The sequence below is a fragment of the Vipera ursinii genome (assembly GCF_947247035.1).
Source record: "Vipera ursinii genome assembly, chromosome: 2".
Taxonomy (NCBI): Eukaryota; Metazoa; Chordata; class Lepidosauria; order Squamata; family Viperidae; genus Vipera; species Vipera ursinii.
In genome coordinates this window covers 190,682,169-190,706,358 of record NC_139513.1, presented here as the reverse complement: position 1 = coordinate 190,706,358, position 24,190 = coordinate 190,682,169, and the positions used below count along the sequence as shown (strand labels likewise).

At 38.4% G+C, this 24,190-nt stretch overlaps 1 protein-coding gene across 1 annotated transcript; it reads left to right on the top strand.

The window, feature by feature from the left end:
- The first annotated feature begins 902 nt into the window (after positions 1 to 902).
- On the top strand, positions 903 to 23,977 carry WARS2 (tryptophanyl tRNA synthetase 2, mitochondrial). Its single transcript, XM_083351881.1, has 6 exons — positions 903 to 956; positions 13,427 to 13,684; positions 21,744 to 21,824; positions 22,438 to 22,523; positions 22,873 to 22,991; positions 23,426 to 23,977. Exons 1-6 carry the CDS (start codon positions 912 to 914, stop codon positions 23,872 to 23,874), a joined length of 1,038 nt encoding a protein of 345 aa, XP_083208007.1. The 5' UTR covers positions 903 to 911; the 3' UTR covers positions 23,875 to 23,977.
- The last annotated feature ends 213 nt before the right edge of the window (positions 23,978 to 24,190 follow it).

The following is a 24,190-nucleotide window of genomic DNA, read 5'->3' as shown; positions in this document are numbered from 1 at the left end:
AAGGTAAACCCATTTTAGTTTGCCAGTGCAATACTACCTCACATCTTAGAACAGGGGTCTTCAAACTTGGCCCTTTTATGACTTGTAGACTTCAACTCCCAGAATTCCTCCTCCAGCGTGACTGGCTGAGGAATTCTGGGAGTTGAAGTCCATAAGTCATAAAAGGGCCAAGTTTGAAGACCCTTGTCTTAGAACTTTAAATATGAGGATTTTGACTCCCACAATTCTCCAGCTAGCATGCTGGCGAGGAATTCTGGAAGTCCACACATCTTAAAATAGCTGAGGTTGAGAAGCACTCTTCTACCGTAGCAAGCTTGATTCTCTGTGTTTATTAGCCACAAACACAAGAGAGACGTCAATCACTACTTCTTTTAACTTCAGTATTTTCATATGTTAAAAAGAAAGTGTCTTAAGGAAAGGGGGGGGGCTAAAGGCGAAGGCTGAGACAAGAAAGGGACGGCCATGAGACCCAGGGGACGACTCCAGCTGGGGGAGGAGACTGCAGAAGGAAAGGGAGAACGCGCAAGGATAGCTTTCATTGAAACCATTTTTTTCCCGAAAATTTTGCTGTGGGTCGAATTTGATACTATGATCCATTAGGTCAGCGTTTCCCAACCTTAGGAACTTGAAGATGCGTGGACTTCAACTCCCAGAATTCCCCAGCCAGCTATGCTGGCTGGGGAATTCTGGGAGTTGAAGTCCACGCATCTTCAAGTTCCTAAGGTTGGGAAACGCTGCATTAGGTGTTGCACAGCAAGCCCTTTCCAAACTGTTCCAAGCACCATTAGAGACATCCAAGCCTGATGCAGAAACCCTGCAAGAGAGACGAGCTCGAAAAGTTGGGACAGAGACGAGGGCGTTGGATCACGGCGCATGCGCAGCATCACGTGACCGCCGCCCCTTCTTCCAACATGGCAGCGCCCAGTTCTGCTCTTCGGACTCTCCAGCTTGTGCAGGTAGAGCGGAGGTCTGGCCCGGAGGGCGGGGGGAATTCGATCCTCGAACAAGGAGAAGGATATTCTGACTCAGTGTTTCGTCGCCTCGCCCGGGACAGCGTAGCGCTGGATCATTTAATTCAGCTCCGGAGCCTGAACGGCAGCCAAGTTATGGTTGCATCCCCCTTCGTATATTCTAGTTCCTCCCCGCAATTCTTTTGTAATACGGCTGCTGTCTTTTTCCAAGAGAAGTGGAAACCGGTGTCGGGTATCTTTAGCATGTTGGACTTACCTCGACAAAATTCATTTTTTTTATTGCATCTGTACTTACTGGGGGGCCAATCTCCCTCTCTCAGACTAAGCCAGCCCGTGATATCGGTGCAAAGGAAATAGTGGGATATATAGAGCCCTGAACTCCTAGGGATAAGCAGATTGTAAATGTAGCAAATAGATAAATAAATTGGTGTTTGGAATTTACACATATACAGATTTTAGGCTAGCCTTCTTCCTGATATGCTAGTTCAGAGGTAGGCGACCTTGGCTCTTTTATGACTCGTGGACTTCAACTCCCAGAATTCCTGAGCCAGGGAGTTGAAGTCCACGAGTCATAAAAGAGCCAAGGTTGCCTACCCCTGTGCTAGTTTATTATGTACAGGTATTTTAAAATAATTAGTCCCCCAGAAAAAATGATTGGCCTAGCACTTTAACAACATTAATTCTTGTAGTTGTGATTAAATGCTAAAGCATTTTTGTCTGCGTATGACTGTATGTATGCACAGTGCCATTTCATTTAGTGTTTCTGCCGGTATTGTATTTTAAGTACTTCTGTGATTGTTTTTTAAAATGGCAACTAGCTGCTGTGAATGCTCTACTGGCAGAAATATTTGATATACCTTGAAATAATAATGATACAATCTTTCATGAGACTATGAAATTAATAATTATAGCATCAGAAAATGATAACTTTAGAGTTAAAAGAGGGAGAAATAAAGTTGCAAGTCTGCTATATACTGTGCTTTTTAGAAAGCTAAAAGAATAAGTGTTATCAGCAAAAGTTGTAAAACTGAATAGCTGGATATTCATAGTTGAGCATAAATTGTATCAAGCTTGATTGGCTCTCCTTGTCCATCAGGATTTTGCTTATGGCTGCACAGAATTTGTCAACTTTATATGTTATGAGTGGTAAGAGTCAGAAAATAATAGAGAAAAGTGTAAAATTAGTATATGTGTCCTGATATCCTGATAAGTAGTGGGAGCATAAGGAAACTGGATATCTCTAAAATGAACAGAACAGCAGGAAGTGCTTTGTGGTTTGAATTTATAGGGTAAATAAAAATACTCTGTAATAATTAACATAAAATAATGATGCACAACTTTTTGAGATCAGGTCTGGCCTTTTTATGTTAGCAACTATAGAGTATTGTATCTGTGGCCATAAGAAACTAAATTTGATTTCAGATTATTTAATGAAAATTAAATCCAGTTTAAGATTTCCATCCATTAATCATCCATTTTCATCTTATTTGTTAAAATTTACAAGTGGCTCCAAACTTTGTAGCAGGCTTAAAAGCCAAAATTGTGTGGTTCTTATATAACTGTGAGATATTAGATTATTGTAGAATATTCCTTGGAGAGTAGGAAGTTTACTTGTGGTCAAAGACCAAAATGTCAAGCATACTATAATAAAATGCAGCCAATAGAGTCAGATTGGTGGAGCAGTGGGCTAATGCCTCCTTAAGTAACACCAGCTGCCTGCAATTAGTGCAGGTTCGAGTCCCACCAGGCTCAAGGTTGACTCAGCCTTCCATCCTTCCGAGGTAGGTAAAATGAGGACACAGATTGTTGGGGGCAATAAGCTGACTTTGTAATAATGCCGCTTGGGGGGTGTATGAAAGCCCTAATAAGCAAGCATATACATAGAATGAAGGCTATTGCTAAGCACATTGATTTGTGCTTTAAGCTTGTAAGCCGCCCTGAGTCTTCGGAGAAGGGCGGGATATAAATGGAATTAAAATAAAATAAATAAATAAATAAATAAATTGTAAGCCGCCCTGAGTCCTCGGAGAAGGGCAGGATATAAATGGGATTAAAAAAAAAGATTAATAACAAAGGTGAATCTACAAAATTAAAGTATCACTAGAATGGGTTTAAATTAAATTTATGGTAAGAAGATGAAGCATGGAAGGCAAACTAAGATACCATATTTATTAAAATAATCAGGAAAAAAGTGAAGAGCATTAAAAAAGGAAATACAAATCATCTTTTGAAAACCAAATGATCAAGTTTGCTAAACAATTAATTGTCCTACACCAATAGGAATTGTAAGAAATTTGTTGTTTTGTTGTTTTAAAGATATTTTCTGAGCTGACAAGTAAAAGGAACTAGTGATCCCTTTTCCAATCACATATAACTATGGCTTGGAAAAGGAGTAATTAATTCAGTGTACCATGTCGTGTAAAAAGGCATCACAGCAGGATTTGTGAAACTGTTTTGTTTCCTCTGGGGAGCATCAGCAAAGATATTATAGAACTGTAACATTTTAAAATCTTCCCTCTAAGAGGGAAGGAAAAATATAACTCTCTCTGTCTGTCTCTATCATATTTCTGGACCGCCTATCTCTCAGAGTGGCCCAGCATTGTAGTTTTTGAAGGGATGTTCTTTTCCCTGTTGATTCATAATCATCCATAATGAACAAAGAGCTTGGGGGTAGGGGGTAAACTTTCAACCAGTGGACAGTAATACAAATCCATGCATCAGTTCTATTTTAATCAGAGTAAACACTCTCTCCTTAGCGCCACATTAGTTACACATGGAGTCACTTGGAGTAATTCTTAAGAAATTGGATTTAATCCTTTCCAGAGGGGCCAAGGTGTTACAAGGTCCCAACTGAGTATCAAACAGAAGTTGCACATATGCCTTAGTCAAATGAAATTTTAACACTGATGTGGAATATGCTGTGCTCTTCTAGAAAAGCTGATTTTAGGGCATTTTGGATTTTATAGTTTTGGTATGTGCTATAATTGGAAAAACTATGAAAAAGCATGCCCAAATATTTTTTAAAGATTTTTTTTAGCCACCAGAAATGCAATCAAGGTCACTTTGGAAAAACTTAAGACCTCAATTTTAATGTAATTATTTTAAGTCATTATTAATTTATTTGATGTATTAAAATTTATTTATTTTTTAATCAGTGGAATGGCTTGCCTCCAGACGTTAGAAGTGAGTGCTTCATCACTGAAGGCTTTCAAAAAGAGATGGCATGATGTAGGGTCTCCTGCTCGACCAGGGGAGTTGGATTAGAGGACCTCCAAGGTCGCTTCCAACCCTGTCATTCTATATTTTTTATTTTATTTATTATTTATTTATTTATTTTAATTCCATTTATATCCCGCCCTTCTCCGAAGACTCAGGGCGGCTTACAAGCTTAGCAGTAGCCTTAATTCTATGTATATGTCTGCTTGTTAGGGCTTTCACACACACCCCAAGCAGCATTTTTACAAAGTCAGCTTATTGCCCCCAACAATCTGTGTCCTCATTTTACCTACCTCGGAAGGATGGAAGGCTGAGTCAACCTTGAGCCTGGTGGGACTCGAACCTGCACTAATTGCAGGCAGCTGGTGTTACTTAAGGACGCATTAGGCCACTGCTCCACCAAGGCTCTAAATGTTCTTAAGTGCTCCCTCAAAACAATAAGGGTCTTCAGCACTATCTTAAAGCAATGTGTTATGATGAATGAAGGCGAATATACGCATCCCACGATAATGTTGCAGGATCCCGTCTGGGTTGGTCACCAGCACCAGAGGTTTAGTCTTCTGAGCTTTCGGACTTCTTGTGCTGGAGTCCATCCTCAGGAAACCTCTCTAGCAGTGTGTGTGTTATAACAGACTTTTTGGCTAAATTTGGGGGATGTCAATCCAAATTAACTTACTTTGGTCACAAGCAGTTTGGTATATAAATTGATGAGAAGGGGAAACAAAATATATCTTTTATTCCTCTTCAAGTTGTATTGTAGTTGATACAGTGCCTCACATGCTACCATGAAACTTTATACTGGAGTTCTTATGAACCTGGCTTGATTGAATATTTTGGGCCAAATGTTGCAGAATTAAGGTGTGATCAAAGATAGAGCATCCAGCCCTAAAACCTCCATGCTCATCTGTCCAAATATACTCTGCATTGACCCAGCTGGTTAGTTTTTAACTGCCTCAGTTGTTGGCTGGAGATGAAACCAAAAGGTAATGCCATGAGGACCTGGAATAAAAAAAAACCCTAGGTCCTGCGGCAAGAGGATATGATATTGAGACCAGAGATAATGATTCCAATAAACTCATGCCTGTATTGTCAGTACTTTTCATTTTTACTTTATTAGCACCACTCAGATGGAGTTCAGGGTGTAGTTTCTGTTGAACCCTTCATTGTAGTTCAAGATGGAAACCTCTGCATTGAGATTATTGTGGAAAATAATATTTTATAATAAGGTATTGTTGTTAGTTGCGAAGTTGTTTCCAACCCATCGCGACCCCATGGACAATGTTCCTCCAGGCCTTCCTGTTCTCTACCATCTTCTGGAGTCCATTTAAGCTCACACCTACTGCTTCAGTGACTCCATCCAGCCACCTCATTCTCTGTTGTTCCATTCTTCTATTGCCCTCAATCTTTCCCAGCATTAGGCTCTTCTCCAGTGACTCCTTCCTTCTCATTAGGTAGCCAAAGTATTTGAGTTTCAACTTCAGGATCTGGCATTCTAAAGAGCAGTCAGGGTTGATCTCCTCTAGGACTGACCAGTTTGATCACCTTGCAGTCCAAGAGACTCGCAGGAGTCTTCTCCAGCACCATAGTTCAATGCCCTCAATTCTTTGGCACTCAGCCTTTCTTATGGTCCAACTTTCACAGCCATATAATAATGTATAAAGGTAAAGGTAAAGGTTCCCCAACACATGTGTGCTAGTCGTTTCCAACTCTAGGGGCCGGTGCTCATCTCCGTTTCAAAGCCGAAGAGCCAGTGCTTGTCCAAGGATTTCTCCGTGGTCATGTGGCCGGCATGACTAGACGCCAAAGGTGCACGGAACACTGTAGTGGCCCCTATTTTTCTACTTGCATTTTTACGTGCTTTCGAACTGCTAGGTTGGCAGAAGCTGGGACGAGTAACAGGCGCTCACTCTGCTACGCGGCACTTGGGATTCGACCTGCCAAACTGCCGACCTTCTGATCGACAAGCTCAGCGTCCTAACCCACTGAGCCACCACGTCCCTATAATAATGAATAGCTCTATCTATATAAATGTAGGTCTCTTGGTGAGAAGACATATTATTTAAACTTCAGTTTTTCACTTGCTACAGCATTCTTGATTTACATGTCACATTCACAATCTTGGCAGAGATTAAATTGAGACTATCCTAAATTTCTGGACTTTTGTTTGCCTTCAGTTTCTAGTTTGTGACAATGTTTTCATATAAATATTTTTATGTGAAGTTATCTAAATTTAAATCTTACGTTATGCAAATTACTATCTTTAATATGCATACACCCTTACTGCATTTAAGAAAAAAAGATACATTTTAATTATGTTTAAGAAATAAAATTTTTGTAACTGAAATGTTTCTAACTACTGCATTTTTCCTGTTCTACTCTATGGGCTCTGTTAAGGAACTTTCATTTAATGCATTATAGTACTCTGAACAGTGGATTAAAAATTATGAATTGCCTCACTTTACTATGCCTAGTTTATTTTTATTTATTTATGTGTAATAATGTTGAATAAATTGTATATTTTTTATTTTTTAAATGTTGTCTCGCAAGAAAATATCTGTTCCTGGATAGATTACATTATAATTTACAAATAAAAAGCTCCATCATTATTTTCATTCTTTGGATAGTTTATTTAGGCAATGTTCCTTTTTTAGGATTGAAAGGAAACAAAAGAAAAATGACAAGGCAAAGGTATTTTGCCAGCCAAAAAAGAACTTCAGCTTACTCTCAGCTAAATAAGTGGATTTTTTCATAGTATTTAGTTGAAATTGTTATTACAACATTAAAAGCCTGGTTGTTATCTTGAAGCATGATTTGGGAAATATGTACCTTTATTAAAGGTAAGGCAGTTCCCATCATCTGATTTGCCTTTCCTTTATTGGCTTAAATTCATATCCAAGAAACCACTAAAACCATATGGAATTCTGTGATTCCAATTACAGTTAAGGACAAATAAGGGTAGTCTAAGCAGGATTTTTCTGTTTCCTGGGCTGCTGCCGCCGCCTCATTAATCAGTGTTCAAATGGTCTAAGAGAAACAGTTTGCTGTACTGTCAGCATAGCAGCTTCATAGCAGCTTCTTCATCCCTTTCCCCACCCCCTGTATGCCTTCACAGTGGGGAAAACTAGAGAGGGAAACCATCAATCTTCTTTGTCACAGATGTCAGCAGTGATTCGCTCCCTTCTTCCTGTGTTGTCCCTCACTCCCATGCATTCATGCATAAGCACACACCACCTGTATTTAGAATTAGCTTTCTTCACCTGCTCTGTTCCATAGGTACACGTTAGGGGTGCATAGCATTCCAAAATGCAAGCCAATTGTGATGGCATAGAGAATTTTGATAAGTACTTTTCAAAGGAAAGGCTCCATGTACATTTCTCTATGGCGAAGCTTGGGGCCCCAAGTGTGTGAAGAAGCCAATCTCCTGCCTGGGTTAGTGACTTGTTTGTGATACCTTTTTGGCTGCTATATATTTTTAATAGTTGTTTTTATTTTTATTAATATTCATTGCCTAGAGTTACTTGTTGAAATGGGTGGCTATACAAATTGATTAGATAGATAGATAGATAGATAGATAGATAGATAGATAGATAGATAGATAGATAGATAGATAGATAGATAGATAGATAGGCAGGCAGAGAGAGAGAGAGAGAGAGAGAGAGAGAGAGAGAGAGAGAGAGAGAGAGAGAAATGCTTCTTTATATATCATATTTAGAGACCACCCATCTCCTTCATAGAGCAGCTTTGGGTGGTGGGTATGCTTCTTCTGGTTTTAACCCCTAGCAGATAAAGCATTTACATAATAATTACAATATAATTTCAGTAAGTGTTTTTAGAATTATTTAATTAAGGTTATTGTGATTTAGATGTAATTGATATATCAAAGAATTGAAATAATGTATGTTGGAGTCCAGGGGAACAAGAAATAAAAATGAGTAAAAATTGGGAAAATGCAGATTAGATTTTTTTTTCTTCAGCAGATCATTGAAAATATATGTAAGTAAAAAATGTTATTGTATATTTGTTCATTTGGAGAAAGAATATAAAGTATATAAGGCTGAAATATGGAATATTTTTTAGTGAATATGGAGGTGAAGATTGGTTGCTGAATATGATAAAATACAGATAGAAAAACGGATGGAGACATTTTAAGCTATGCAGGTGCTGATATAAAGGTGGACAATATGGTGATTTTTTGTAAGACTCAAAATATTTTATTATAAAATGTTATGTTACATAAAGTGAGAATTGGGTATGTCTGGAGAAACAAATACAAATTAAATGCATTACTTAGGAAATGTGTGTGGTGCAATAAGTATACACTGTAAAATGTCAGGAATGAATGGGAATTAAATATAAAAATTAATGATCAATATGGAAAAAAGTATGTTGAGATGATTTGGTCATATGGAGAGAATGTAGGAAGACTGAATTGTAAAACAAATGCATAAAGGCAGAGTGAATAGGTCAAGAGAGGACTAGGAAAGTGATGGTTAAATGGAGTTGATGGGAACTTGAAAGAGAACTTGAGAAGAGTAAAGAAAAAAGGCAATGTATCTACTAGATAAGGACATTGTGGAAACGGTTGTAAGGATAGAAAGTTGTGAAGAGATGCAGTGAATGGTATTGATATAAAACTGCTGGAACAATAATTAATCTCTTGCAAATCCATACAAGCTCTGTCTGTTTGTCTCTCCACTCTGTACCAAAGGACCCAGCAACTCTGTTCAGAATCTAAAATGCATTAAGACATTTCCCCATGTAAAAATGGTTCTAGTCTGAATTTGCATTTCTTGCAGCTTATGTTTCTCTCCAATGGGAGTTCCCCTCTTTCTTTCTCTAATCTTTTACTAACTCCAGATCTTTTGAGTATACAGCTCTGATGCCTGACCTCAACATTTTAGGGAAGCACATTCCAGCTCCATGATTTCATGACACCAGGCTGAACTCCCCGCTAGGCTGCCTTCTGCCTCTTGCTGGGTGGATAAACAGTGAACAATGCTTATAAAAGACCAATCAACTAGGTATAACTTTCGTACCATGTTTCAAGAATTCTCTTTTATTCCTCTCAGTAAAATGAAATGCTTTACGCTGCCTGAATCCTTCATTAATGAAGAATCAAAAGTAAAAAGTGTACAATAATTATATAGCACTCAAGAAAAAAACATTACAAACAGTGTAAGAACAAACTTCATCATCCCATCACTTTGTTTATCAAAAATGTTGGCCACATAAACCCTTCATGTTTTACTATCATATCAGACAATTTATTTAACTGCAGATGTTATTCCTTTTTGTAATAGAAAACCAGGTGAAGGTGTTGGAATAGGAATGGGGAAACCCCCCCCTTCAAATCTAGTCTCAGCTTTACAAGCTCCCTTGATTATTATGGGCCAACTACCTCAAAAGAGGTTGTTTGGAAGAAATGAGATGAGGGATCATGTTGTATTCTGCCTGAAACTTTTTTTTCAAAGGCAGAATATAAATCAAATATTATCCTGTTATGCCCATATCCTTGACAGTATCTCCACTGTTCTGTAATCAGTATTAATTATCTTAGAATTTAATACGTGCCTCTTCTTTCTTAAATCGTTGAAATTCTAGTTATTGTGCTTTTAGCTAAGTTTGTTCCTCAGGAGGTAGTACCATAGAGCCATTTTGAAATTTATCTTCTAGGATTGTTATTGACATCCATTCTGGCTGGCTGACTTGCGGGTGCCCTCTGTATCTGCAAATCTATGTGATTCAAATGAAACTGAACTCCTGAATATATGTAAATAAAGCTATGCTGTTAATCACTTGGTATGTCATTTAATCTGTTTCTAAAAAAAAGTTTCACTATGATTTTTTTCTTTTCTTGTCCTCCCTTTTTGAGATGATCTAGTGATATAACAAATTAAATTTAAAACAAAAGTAATTTCTTCTTCCTCTCTCTTTTGTTTCCTGAAATAGTTTTAAATTCAGCCACGGAGCTTTGCTTGCAATTCCCTCTTATTAACAAGTTTCCTTCACCCAAGCTGGATAGAGACACCTTTGGTGCAGATGTCTTAGAAATGGGGAATAAGCCTCTTAAAGCCATTTATGCTTATCATAAATGTATGCTGCAGTCTTTGGGTAATACTGAATGGAGAGGAGAATGCGTTCCTTAGGTTCCAAGCTCTGAGAAGGGCTGAGGGGAAGTTGTAATTTGGAGGAAAATGAGATTCTTACTAGAAGTCTAGTAATATTTTCACCTCTTCCCAGCCTTGAACACTGGCACATGGAAAATATTTAAAATAAAAATATTTCCAGTTGATTTGGAGGTATATGAGATGTTTGAAGTGCAATAGATCAAATTCTGACAGCCCAGATTGCTAAGAGACTGGTCAGCCTTAGAGGCTGGGAGGGGAATAAAGCAAGCTTCCTAAAATGTCGTAATTTAGCTAAGCCCTACATATGTAATTGTTTTAATCTTTTCTCCCAGCACTTAGTTGTTCCCAGGCGTCTAATCATTTTGGTTTCTCTCTGAACTCTCTCCAGATTATCAATATGCTTCATTGTCGAGGTATCCATAATGGGTCATAGTATATTAGATGTGCTTTTTAATTCTGCATGTAATATGATGCATCCTTAAACTTTTTATTGTTTGTTAAAAATAGATGTATAAAAATGTGCTACAGTGTGGCTATCCTACATGTTTAATGAACAATTTTCCCTGCCTGCCTGTTCAGGTTTCTGTTAAAACACAGAAGTGACTTTTTTATATGAAAAAGAGGACATGAATTGAAGATGCCCTCTTCTGAGGCTTATATTAATCCACGTACATAATGTTATCTCACCTAGCTATGCAGTCTGTCTTGGAGAGGAACCTTCCCTGCCCTGGTACCTCTGAGTGACTTTTATTATAACTTTTATTTATTAACATACCTGGATTCAATTTTTTTAAAATGAAAAACATGGGCCTTATATTTAGCTATGGGGTCTCGAACAACACTTCACTGTGCCACATAAATTTTGAAACTGAACTAAGTTTCAAAAGTACCTTATGATATGGCATGGGTTCAAAAAAAAAAAAGAAAGAAGTAAAACCATTTTTTTCTGGATGAATGGAATCCCTGGAGTTTTTTAAGAGCAAATCTATAACCTAAAAGAATGTGAGGTTTTTTAAAAAAAAATCTATTACTACTGGAAGTGGTGAACTTGGCACCAGGATGCAGATTTTGGAAGCAAGCGCCCCTTTGAGCTTATAGTGCATTTCTAGTTTTTGCTGTGTATTTTTCAACATTAAATACCTTTTTAAGGCAGAAGTGATAATTTAATGTGAATGTGAAATTTGCTTCATCATTTAATATGGAAAGTAGAGTTAAAGCGACCACCCAGGAAGTAGCTTGAGAGATGGGAACTGTCAGACCTTACTGATGATTGATGATTTCAGTTGATTCCTTAAAAAGCCTAATACCATGTTATAGCCCAGGTTCTTTTTCGAAGCTTAGTGAATAATCCAGTTCTGTTTAGACAATCATTTGTTAGGCTTTCCATTTAGTATCCACAAACATGGTTTTCTCTCAAAGGAATTAGTGGATGGCAGTGTTAAAAGACATCCAGGCAACCAGAGAATGAGATGGTCAGGAAAAAGAAATTGAATAACTAGTTGATAGGATGAGGCTATCAATATTTCATTTATTAGAAATTTTGCATTGTTATTTTTTCTCTCAGAACTTTAACTAAAGGACCTTTTATACTGTTTTTGAGTCTTTTCTATAAGGCAGCCTGAAGCTCCCGTCTTCTGTTTGTAAACTAGATGGAAATGAAGCTGTCTTTTAAAAAAAATCCTTTCTAGATTTCAAGCTTTCTTCCACTTTGACCAGAGTGATGGTCTGATGTTCAGTACTGACCGTATTTCTTACTTTCCCTGATTGAGGAATTCTTCTTTTCTCCCTCCTGGTCAGTTAAAGGACAATTTCACTTTTAACTGACAGAATTCTTGTTAATTTCACTTTCTTTCTTTTTTTTAAAAAAAAGACAGATCTATCCTTTGGCTGTTACATCAAATAAGCTTGTAAAAAAGAAAATAAAAATGTCAGGTCCATCGTTTCACTGTGTCATCAATGAACTTGTAAAAAAATAAAATTAAGCCCAACTTTTCATCATTCCATGGAATGAAAGAATAGCTGTTGAGGGCACAACCAGTGACTGGAGGGGAAGGAACATTCCTGTCGTAAGGTATAGTAACCAATTAGAGTAGAAATCTATATTTGAACTGGGGCAAGCTGGCCATCTGGATCAGGCCTACTCTACTGGGTTTCTTCTTAGAACAGTAATATACACATTTCACTCCACATTCAGAAATCTGCAGTAAACTATGTGTGACTACATTTGTTGCAATAAGGGCTTGGAATTTTGTTTTCACTCCAATCCTTGACTAAAAAAAATGCTGGTACATAACTACATTTTCATTTTCTCTTATAAGCCATATGTCCATTGTTACTTTATATAGCACCGTAATTGTCTTTTATAATACACAAAACAGCAAAAGAAAAATGGCCTCTAGAATTAGGCGACCTTAATGTAAAGGGACGCGGTGGCTCAGTGGGTTAGGACACTGAGCTTGTCGATCAGAAGGTCGGCAGTTTGGTGGATCAAATCCCGAGTGCCGCGTAGCAGAGTGAGCGCCTGTTACCCGTCCCAGCTTCTGCCCACCTAGCAGTTCAAAAGCACGTAAAAATGCAAGTAGAAAAATAGGGACCACTACGGTGGGAAGGTAACAGCGTTCCATGCTAGTCATGCCGGCCACATGACCACGGAGACGTCCTCGGACAAGTGCTGGCTCTTCGGCTTTGAAACGGAGATGAGCACTGGCCCCTAGAGTCGGAAACGACTAGCACGCATGTGCGGGGGAACCTTTACCTTTACCTTTAATGTAAAGGAAAGAATCTGAGTAGGTGAAAAGAAGATTTGCTTTTTCATCACTTTTCTTTCAGATCAAAATGAAAGCAGTGACTAGACAATATGAGGATTAATTACTGTATGGGATTTTTCTTACTTTGCTCGAAAAGCTTAGATTTAAACTGTGAGGGTAGCCTTTTAGTATAAAGTGGTATTTAACGGGTAGCCATTGTGACCTTCCTCAAGTTGTGCTGCTCCCCAAACTTGTTGGATTCATCTGAGCTTTATGGGAAGAAGAGCAAATCTGCATAACTGTATCTGAGCTATCAGTGATAATTTACCTATAGCTAACATCTATGGTTATGGTTTTCTTACAGAACAAAGGTCTGAAAAGAATATTCTCAGGAATTCAGCCAACCGGGATTCCTCACCTGGGTAATTATTTTGGCGTCATCACAAGCTGGGTGAAGCTACAGGAAGAATGTAGTTCTGTATTATACAGCATTGTGGACCTCCACTCCCTCACCATACCAAGAGAGCCAGCTGTTTTACGTGAAAGCATCCTAGACATCACTGCTGTTCTCCTGGCCTGTGGCATAAACCCACAAAGATGCTTCCTTTTCCAGCAATCCCAGGTCAGTCTCTTCCTCTGGAGGTTTCTTCGTGGTTTCTCTAGAGTCTGGATCATACTGTACATATGTCTTTATGCTATTAGCCACATATCTACATCAATAATCAATGCTAATTTTGAATAATCCAGAAGGTGTTTCTTATGAAAAATAGACAGGAAAGATTACCAGTCTTTTAGGAGAGCTATTTCTGGGCCCACTAACAAAGAATAAACATTTTGGCCAGTTAGAATCTTTGGAATTAAAGAGAAGGTAACTATGCATCAGAGTGTTCATCTTGCTTCCTTTATAGCCCTGCATTGGAGACTTAAATCGGGAAGTGAGAATACAAGAAAAAATATTATTGTGAGGCTGAACTTTTATGGTTTGAGTACTTGCACAGCGGTGTAGAGGAAAAGTTTCTGTAAGGAAGAAAATAGGAGTTCCATTCTGGTGTTAAATTGCAATGGTCCAAACAAGGAATAGGAAGAGTATGCTTGTAGCTTTAGCATAGCATCAGCATCTCTGGGATCTGGAGGGAAAAGAATTGGTGCTGACAACAGCAGCAAAGGCAGGAAGGAGAATTTAAAATATTGTGCATTACTACTAAACATTAAATTCTAAAACTACAACCTATAAACACCTCCAAGTCCATTTCAAACTAGTTGGTATAGCAATATTTCTTCAAATAATCCTTGAATTTTTTCCAATCTTCTTCCACCGACTCTTCTCCCTGGTCACGGATTTTCCCTGTCAGTTCAGCGAGTTCCATATAGTCCATCATTTTCATCTGCCATTCTTCCACCGTTGGTATTTCTTGTGTCTTCCAATTCTTAGCTATCAAAATTCTCGCCGCTGTTGTGGCATACAGAAAGAAGGTAACATCTTTTTGGGGAATTTCTTTTCCGACTATACCCAATAAGAAGGCTTCTGGTTTCTTAATAAATGTATTTTTCAAAACTTTCTTTAATTCATTATAAATCTTTCATTGCTAATGAGGATTAACGAAGAAACGCAGATAGGGGGGATTCGAGGAAGTCACCTGAAAATGATTAGAAAGATTAGGAATAATGGAAGTTAAGTATTCTTTTTTATTTTTGTTGTTGATTGTACTGTTCATGTCATGTCTTGTTTTTATATGTATTTTTTTTGTTTAAATATATGTTTATATAAAAGCAATAAAAAATTTAAAGAAAAATAAAATAAAATATTGTGCATTACTTATGAACTTTGGAGTAACATTTGTAAAGAGGAGGTTCTGCACCATTCAGGCAGAGTTCAAGGAATGAGAACCTCAAATGTGTGAAGAGAACAGACACACTGAGGGTGGGAGACCTAAAACTGAAACCCAGTCTGTGCTAAATTGTGATTACTATTACCAGTGCTTTTTTTGTAAAAGAAAAAGGTGCCGGAACTCACAGATGTCATACAACCCGCCTTGCCTACCCTACAAGGTTCCATCCAAAAAAGGTGCCGGAACTCCGTTCTGGGCGTTCTATGAGGAAAAAAAGCCCTGACTATTACCAAAATTTATTGAATAGGCTGCAGTAGGACTCAATTTACATAAAACATGGAACCATTTTTTAGTTATATAATATGATAAGGCAGAACCAGATAAATTACATGATTTAGTGAAATGTATGTACACAAGCTAAGTGCAACGTATTTTTCCTCTATGTGTTAAATATAACAAATTGCATTGAAATAAGATAGTAATATTTTCATTTGCTTATTGCCTTTTCCCTTCCCTTCCCTTCCCTTCCCTTCCCTTCGCTTCCAGCATATAATTCTCCACATTTAACGGTAGGATTCTGCCCAAAGTAAATAGGTACAGAATGAACAGGAATGTTTTGTGCCAGTGAAATAATTTGCAAAATACCTGCATTGGGGTGAATTTTATTGTTCTGGCTTTAGTTTGTCCTGACCCAAGTGGCCACAGAACCTCTTGATCTTATATCTGGTGTTCATTGATTGCCTCTACAAACCGAAGCCTCCCAGTGCTTTCTTTTCAGTGCCATAATTCCAAGATATGCAATTTGGCAAGTCAAGGCAAAATAGACATCTTGCGTGAAAAAGTTTTCCAAACTCTCTGTCTTTATGAGGAGCCTTTTTGATTTGGGACATATCAAAATTTTAATGGGTCCTAATGTTTATTTAATAAGAAGAAGAAAGACAAAATAAATTGAACAGTGGACGTGGCAGTACTAATAATAGGATAATAGAAGAAAAAGAACTGGAGAAAATCTCAAAATATGTAGACTTGCAAAGAGAAGCAGAATGACTTTGGCAAAAGAAAGCAGAGATAGCTTTAACAGTAATAAATCTAGTCCCTAATGTGGCAGTCCAACAGCTTCATCAAAACAAAACAAAAACTCAAGACCAGTTGCAATAGTTAAAATAATTAAGAATCTCCTAAGAGAAATGGCAAACATCAAAAGAGAACTAGAATATATCAGAAGAGAATCTTTTGGAATATTTGATTTGAAATTAACACTGTCTTAGAAGAGAAGAGAGAAAAGAACCAGTGGGAGACAAAATATACTCTAATCAACAAAAGCATTCTAATACAAGCTGGCTAAAATACGTTTAGTAGAGTGTATAGATAAGTCAGGTTGCATCTTCTTTATTCGGTATTAATATTCTTTGTTCATTTGATCGTTTTTGCAAGAAATGAAATAGTTCTCTTTCTTAGAATTAATATGCCAGATTTTTTTCCTTTTTCAAAATGATTAGCTCTGTACTGATTTAAGACAGAAGCCAATCATTAATACTCTTGTACACAGAATGACAGATTCTGCACACAGTTCCACAAAGCTACTGTTTGAGCTCCTGCTTTTGATTGCAGATTCAAATTGACACAAATACGGTTCTCTAGCTGAAGAGTTTCTCTTTCCAAAAACGGAGCTCTAGAATTTTATTTTAATTTGCTGCCGCTAGCTCATACTATTTTTCTGACTGTTAATAACCGTCTTTTTAATAAGATCAGGCAACGTAGTACCAATAATCAGAGATTTGATTTAACTGCTTCATAGTTTCTATTATCCATAGATTTTTGGTAGTTTGGCTCTGAGTGATCTGGAACTGCTATTTGGCTCTGAATCTCATTGGCGGAGTTAAAAAGGAAAAAGCTGGAAAAGCTGCCAGAGGGATACATATGTGAAATCATTCAACATTAATAAAACAATCAGTTTATTTGAAAAATGTAGTTTCTTAGAAAACTATCTAAGGTAGATTAGATTAACAGTAACCCACAGAAAACAGAATTTATCAGAATACCGTATTTTTCGGACCATAAGACGCACACAGTTTTTAGAGCAGGAAAACAAGAAAAAAAATATTCTGAACCAAATAGTACCGGTATACTAAAACAGGGCTTTTCAACCTTTTCATCCATTGTACCACTTTTAGGATATGGCAACGTCCGAGTACCACCAGTCGCCTAACAAGGTGTCAAGAACTTGACACACACCCCCAAAAAAGGAAAAAAAATGATAAAGTACAGGTAGTCCTCGACTTACGACGATTTATTTAGTGACTGTTCAAAGTTACAACGGCACTGAAAAAAGTGACTTATGACCATTTTTCACACTTATGACCATTGCAGCATCCCCAGGGTCATGTGATTTACATTCGGATGCTTGGCAATCGATTCATATTTATGATGGTCACATTGTTCCAGGGTCATGTGATCGCCTTTTGCAACCTTCTGAGAAGCAAAGTTAGTGGGGAAACCAGATTCACTTAACAATCATGTTACTAATTTAATTTCTCTCTCTCCGTCTCTTTCTCTCCCTCTCCCCCTCCTTCTTTCTTTCTCTCTCCCTTTCTCTCCCTCTCCTTCTTTCTCTCCCTATTTTTCTCTTTCCCTCTATTTCTCCCTCTTTCTCTCCCTCTATTTCCCTTCCTTTCTTTCTCCTTCTTTCTCTCTCCCTCTATTTTTCTCTTTCCCTCTATTTATTTATTTATTTAATTGGATTTGTATACTGCCCTTTCCCAAAGGACTCAGGGCGGTTTACAGGGAATTAAAACAAGAAATACAAAAATTAAAAACAATTAAAAAGATTATAACAGTCCCTGAAAGAGTAAAAACCCCAATTAAAATTAAAATTAAAATTAAAATTCTCAGCCTGGGCCAGAGAGCTCGAAGAGCCAGGTCTTCAGGTCCCGGCGGAATGAACGGAGGTCGGGGGCAGTCCTCAGCTCCACGGGCAGCTGGTTCCAGAGGGCAGGCGCACCCACTGAGAAGGCCCTCCCCCTGGGCGTTACCCGCCGGCAATCTTTTACCGGCGGCACCCTGAGAAGACCCTCCCTGTGGGAGTGCACTGGACGAAGGGAACTTGATGCTGGCAGCAGGTGTTCCCTCAGATATCCCGGACCCAAGCCATTTCTCCCTCTCTCTCCCTTTCTTTCTCTCCCTTTCTCTCTCTCCCTCTATCTTTCCCTTTCTTTCTCCTTCTCTCTCTCTCCCTCTTTCTCTCCCTCCCTATCTTTCTCCTCTCTCCCTCTTTCTCTCCCTCCCTATTTCTTTTTCCTTCTCTCTCTCCCTATCTTTCTCTCTCTCTCGCTCGCTTTCTCTTTCTCCCTCCCTCTCCCATTGTTCCTTCCTTCCTTCCTTCCTTCCTTCCTTCCCTCCCTCCCTCTTTGTCCTTCCCTCTCTGTGTTAGAGCAGTACCCACGGACGCGGCCCTGCAGCCCAGCTTTCTCTTGCAGAAAGCAAGCTGAAACAGAGCGAGGGAGATTGCCAGGAACATGATCATGCGCGGTTTCAGTTTCCCTTGCTACAAGAGAAAGCAGGCTGAAACAGAGCGAGGGAGATTGCAGCAGTGCGAGATCACGTTCCTGGCAATCTCCCTCGTTCCGTTTCAGCCTGCTTTCTCTTGTAGCAAGGGAAGCTGAAACCAAGCGAGGGAGATTGCAGGAGTGCGAGATCAGCGTTTCTCAGCACGTGCCGATTTGTGCTCCTGGCAATCTCCCTTGCTTTCCACTTGCGGAGGTTGGGGCTCGCCATACGGATCACCTTCGGACCATAAGACACACCCTCGTTTTGCCCATCACTTTTTTGGGGGGAAAGTGTGTCTTATGGTCCGAAAAATACGGTATATGAGAATTTAAAGTCAGAATCCAAAGTTAAAGGGAAGACATTGATCAAATAAAGTTGACCAGCAAAGAAAAAGGATAGGGTTACTTGTCCTGGAAGACAAATAATCAAGAAACAGTCTCAAAACTAATTTTACCCAAAGGGTAGTTGATTGTTGTTATTGTTGGTTGTTTTTATTATTTCAGAAAATCAACTATCCCCATATTTTGACCAAATAAAATTGAAATATTGTAAATAGCAATATCAAATGAATGTGAGAAAGGAAGAATATTCAATAGAAATACACTTTACAAATCAGAGCTAGATGCTAATTGATACTTAGAGCTCTGGAGAGCAGTAGGAGATGCGATTTTGGATGATCACATCTTCGGTTAATTCAGCTCGGTAAATTATAGTGGAATTTATAATACTTTATAATACTTCTACATATTTGCAGCTTTGCTGCAGGAAAGATTTCCAGAAGATAACTTATCACAAGCTTCCCCTAGATTCTGGCTGTTTCAATATGAGACTAAACTGGGTGATTTCGGATAAGAGGGAATCTTCATCTCCTTAGGGTAGGTATAGTTAATGTGAGCTTCTTTTTGCAGCCAGCAGGGCAGCCAAATTCGACACACAGAACAATTTGACACTTGTAGTTGAGGATGTCAGTTTGTCAAGTTTCACAATGAAAGTCTCTTTGACGTCTAGCTTTCCTGTACCAAGAGATGTTTTTGGCTTGATCCCAGCTCTCCTGGATCTTGTTCCAAGATTGTCAGTCGTGAATTTACAATTGGGATCACAAAAGAACTGTTCACTCGTTCCCACTTTTCAAGCACTTTTGGAAATATGTCTCTTGCAAGACTGGCTGCTGGGTAGTTTCTAGTAGTTATTTACCAAGCACATCTAAATTATATTAAAGTAACCAAAATATCTTTACAATCCTCAAGGCATATCACAACTTTTGAGCACCCCTAATGTGTTGGAAATTGAAAGTTGAAAAATTTGGCACGCCTTACTTTCATAGTCAGCCTTGGAGAATGATGGGATTGGAATTCTTATCTTATTTTTGCCCTTCAGGGTTGGGAGTTCTTTCTCCAACCTCAGAGGACAGAATTCTGTAGCCTTTAGGATGGTATCTCAGAGGCCCTTGCACTCATCCTTTTGAACTTTTATTAAAAATCAAATCAAAATCTGAATGATACATTATATAAGGAAGATATGAAATCTGTACATTTGATAGGGATTGCTGTATTTTTTGGTTCTTAATATTAGTCTTATCTAATATTAGAAAAGCTGTTAAGAACAAAACTGAATTTCTGAATCAAGTGGTCTTAATTTCTAGTTTCTAATTTCTAGAATTTCTGGTTCTCTGCTCTTTCCCAGTACCCCTCTCTGAACCTGTTCTAATTTGCCTACATCTTTCTTAAAGTAGAATGATTACTTTCGTTGGTGTCACTAAAATGGCATGTAACTTTTTGCACCCATATTAATATTGTAGACTCTCTTTTAATTTGTTTTAACATTTGTATTGACTGTTTTTTAAATGCCCTGTAAACCGCCCTGAGTCCTTCGGGAAAGGGCGGTATATAAATCTAAATAAAATAAAATAAATAAAATATTCATTTTGTAATCGATTTAAAACCTTTTTCACAAATATGTTTATCAAACACCTACAATCAGAGACTATCAGAAAGCCACACGGTTGCAGGTTAGACTAGAAAGTCAAAAACACCTTGGAAGCAAACCACTTTTTTATTGCTGTCCAAAACCTCTACTTGGCTAGGTCTTGGATATGTTTGACTAAGAGACGAACTTGATTCAGGAGATTTTTTTTGTTTTCATTACCAGAAATGTTATCCCTATCTTATTCCTAAAATATGTCTGATCCAAACTAACTTTGTTCTATTCCTTTCCTCCTCCCCACCCCCCACGCGAGTGTAGCTACTTCTTGTCCATAAAATTGCTGTTTCCATCCATGGGAAGAATATTCTGGTGAGAAAGATAGTCCTCTTTCTAGGGACCAATATAAAGTTCCCAAGGAATTATCAAATTTGTAAGAGGAAACAGAGACTAATGAATTAAATCAGCAGAGCATTTGGCATGATAATTAGCAAATTAGTCAAGTGTGATCTGAATGGTATGGCAATTAAATGGATGTATAGCACGTTTAAAAATCATATGCTTTTAAGAGCTTAAAAGTAACAACAGTTTGACAATGGAATTAGTTTCCCAGAGTGATGGGCTCATGTTTAATAGATGTATTCTGGTAAAACTAGACAGCTTTCTGTTTAGTGTGTTTTATGTTTGATATCTGCACTGAGAAGTAAGTTGGACTTGATATCCTATGATTCTGCAGGTGGTAAAACTTAAGTTTAAAGATTTATGAAATTGAATAGACTAGCTGGGCAATGTTGGCTAGATTCAGATTCCATAAATAAGAAACTACTATGACTTTCTGGCATTTATTAGCACCCTTCTTCTGTATGTTAATTTTCTCTTATGTATCTCTACAGATAGTCCTTGATTTATTATGGTTGGATAGAACCACAGTTTCCATTGCTAAGCAAGGCAATCATCCATTTTTTTTGCCACAGTTATTAAGTGAATCATATGGCCATTAAACGAATCCAGTTTTCCTTATTGACTTTGCTGGTTGCCAGAGGCCTCAATTTTGATCATGGGACCATGGGAATGCTGTAAAAGTCATAAGTATGAGTACTGGTTGTAAGACAGTTTTTCAGTGCCATTGTAACTTCAAATGGACGCTAAATGAATGGTTTAAAGTCAAATATTACTTTCACTATTTTTGATGTGATATACAAGTAAGGCAAGTTATAATTACCACAGACCAGCAAGTTGAGTGTAGAATATATTTTTGGGAGCTAAAATAACCCAATACATGAAAAATATATAAAATCCTTGCCCATATTTGGAAGGATATTTCCAACTGGTGCTGAGTTTTTATAAAAATACAGTGTACTTATTTTCGTATATCATTTGTTTCAGGTGCCTGAACATGCTCAACTTGGCTGGGTCTTAGGGTGTTTGATAGGCATCCCACGTCTGGAACATTTTCCCCAGTGGAAGGTAAGGTTCCATTGAAAAAACAAAGGTGACCTGTCTAGGAAGGTTCTCCTCCATGGCCTCAATAGCCCATTCTTCACTGCAGTATCCCATTCTTCTGCCTGTGCATAAACATAAAGAAGAAATGGGAATCCTTGATGATGGGGCTGAGATTACTGAATATTCAAATTCTCTATGTGGCAGATTTTTTTATTGTACTTTTTGTAGGCTGCTCCTTTACTTTAAAGAATTTGTTTGAATGACCTTCTGATTTTGGACAGTATTCATATAAATCATATATATCACAGGTCCCCAACGGGCACCATGGACCAGTGCCATGGAGAAAGGTTTTTCCATGGACCAGAGGGGTTATGGTTTTAAATACTGCCTGTATCCCGAGGATGGAGCTTTGCTTGTTTGTGCGGCCTGCTTGCTGGCATGCTGTGGACCGGTGCCAGTCCACGGACCAGGGGTTGGGGACCCCTGATGTAAATGACCTTCCGGTCTATAAATAAATAAGCAATTTCTTAGTTTATGGCGGGGGAGGGGGAAACAACCTGGCCTAATTATGACTATTTTATTCAAGATCAAATAATGAAGAGATTAATCAAGTTTGTGTTGTTTTTTCCACCACTAGCTTAAAAAGGCCAGTCAGACCAGTGGAGGAACAGTTGGGCTCTTTACCTATCCTGTCCTTCAAGCAGCAGATATTCTTCTCTACAAGTAAGAATGATAATTTCCCTATTTGCAGATGGAATGCCTGTAATATAATGTATCAGAGAAAAGGTGCAACTGAGTTATTGAGAGCACTCAACTCCTCCCAAAAGAATGGAACCATCCATGGAGCAGATCCCCTGCCCTCCACCTTAAGAAATGTGAGGTTCTCTGTAGCAGATCTTATGGAGAGTACTGCTGAAAGTTTGGAAGGAGAACAAAATAGAATTTCCTTCTGCTCCAGCTTCTGTAAACTACCAGCAAATCTAATTGCTCTTGTTAGCACTCATTCTTCAGTTTTCTGAAGGAATTTGAAGTAAGCAGATAAGATGGCAGAGTTTTCTTCTTCATTTGAAAGGTCAACACATGTTCCTGTTGGAGAAGATCAAATCCTCCACTTGGAGCTGACTCAAGATACAGCCCGCCACTTCAATAAGAAATATGGGGAGTTCTTTCCAGTACCCAAAGCCCTTTTAAGTGAGTAAGAAATATAGCAAAAAGCATAACAAGCAGCTGGTTGAATAATATCAATATGTTTTGGATGGGAGGAGGATGAGGATTGGGCAACTATCAAAGAAAAGAAAATTCAACAATGAATCTTTTTGGCAGTCTGAAACAAACATATGTCATCATTCTAACTGGAAAAGTATTTGCAAGGCCACAAAAGCTATATAAAAGGCTGCCTGTCAGATCTAGAGAGTAGCTTGGTTCTCTGCATCTCACGACCATCCAGCCACTCTGCATCTGATGAAGTGAGTTGCAGCTCAGAAAAGTTTGTGACTTAAAATCAAAATTGGTGAGTCTTAAAAGATGCTACCAGACTCTTTCTGATTTGGGGCTATGCTAGACTAAAATGGCTCTTTTCCTATAGTATGTACAGATTGTAATTTCCTATTTTCTTCTGATTATAGCCCCAGCCAAAAAAGTGAAGTCCCTCAGAGATCCCACATCGAAGATGTCAAAATCAGACTCTCATAAATTAGCCACAGTGGGTATCACCGATAGTCCTGAGGAGATAAAGCTGAAATTTCGCAAGGCTGTCACAGACTTTACCTCTGAAGTGACCTATGATCCTGAACACCGCCTAGGAGTCTCCAATCTTGTGGCTATTCACTCTGCTGCAACAGGACTCAGCACAGAGGAAGTGGTACAGCAGAGTATTGGCCTGGATACGGCCCATTACAAGGCTGTGGTGGCTGAAGCCGTCATCGAAAAACTTGCACCAGTTAGGAATGAGTTCAAGAGACTAAAAGAAGACAAATCTTACCTGGAGGAGGTTCTGTCATCCGGAGCAGAAAAAGCCAGAGAACTTGCAACTCCTGTGTATTGGGAAATTAAAAGATTGGTGGGGTTGAACTGAATCCAAGGAAAAGTAGCTAGCATCTTTCATAACTTCAATATGCGCCTTATTGTATTTTACAGTCCTCTGTTTTGAAGGTCCAAAAGACTGATTGCCAGATCTTTCCCTCACACGTATTGTTATTCCTTGAGTTACAACAGTTCAGTTAGCGACCGTTCAAAATTACGTCACCCCTCCCTCACCCAAAATAAGTATTTACAACCCCATCCCGAAGTTACGCATGTTGCAGCACCACAGTGGTCATTCAACCTTACGACCGACCACAGAGACGCTTCAACGTGCCCCCTGCCTATTTCTCTCCACCCTGAGGGCCCGC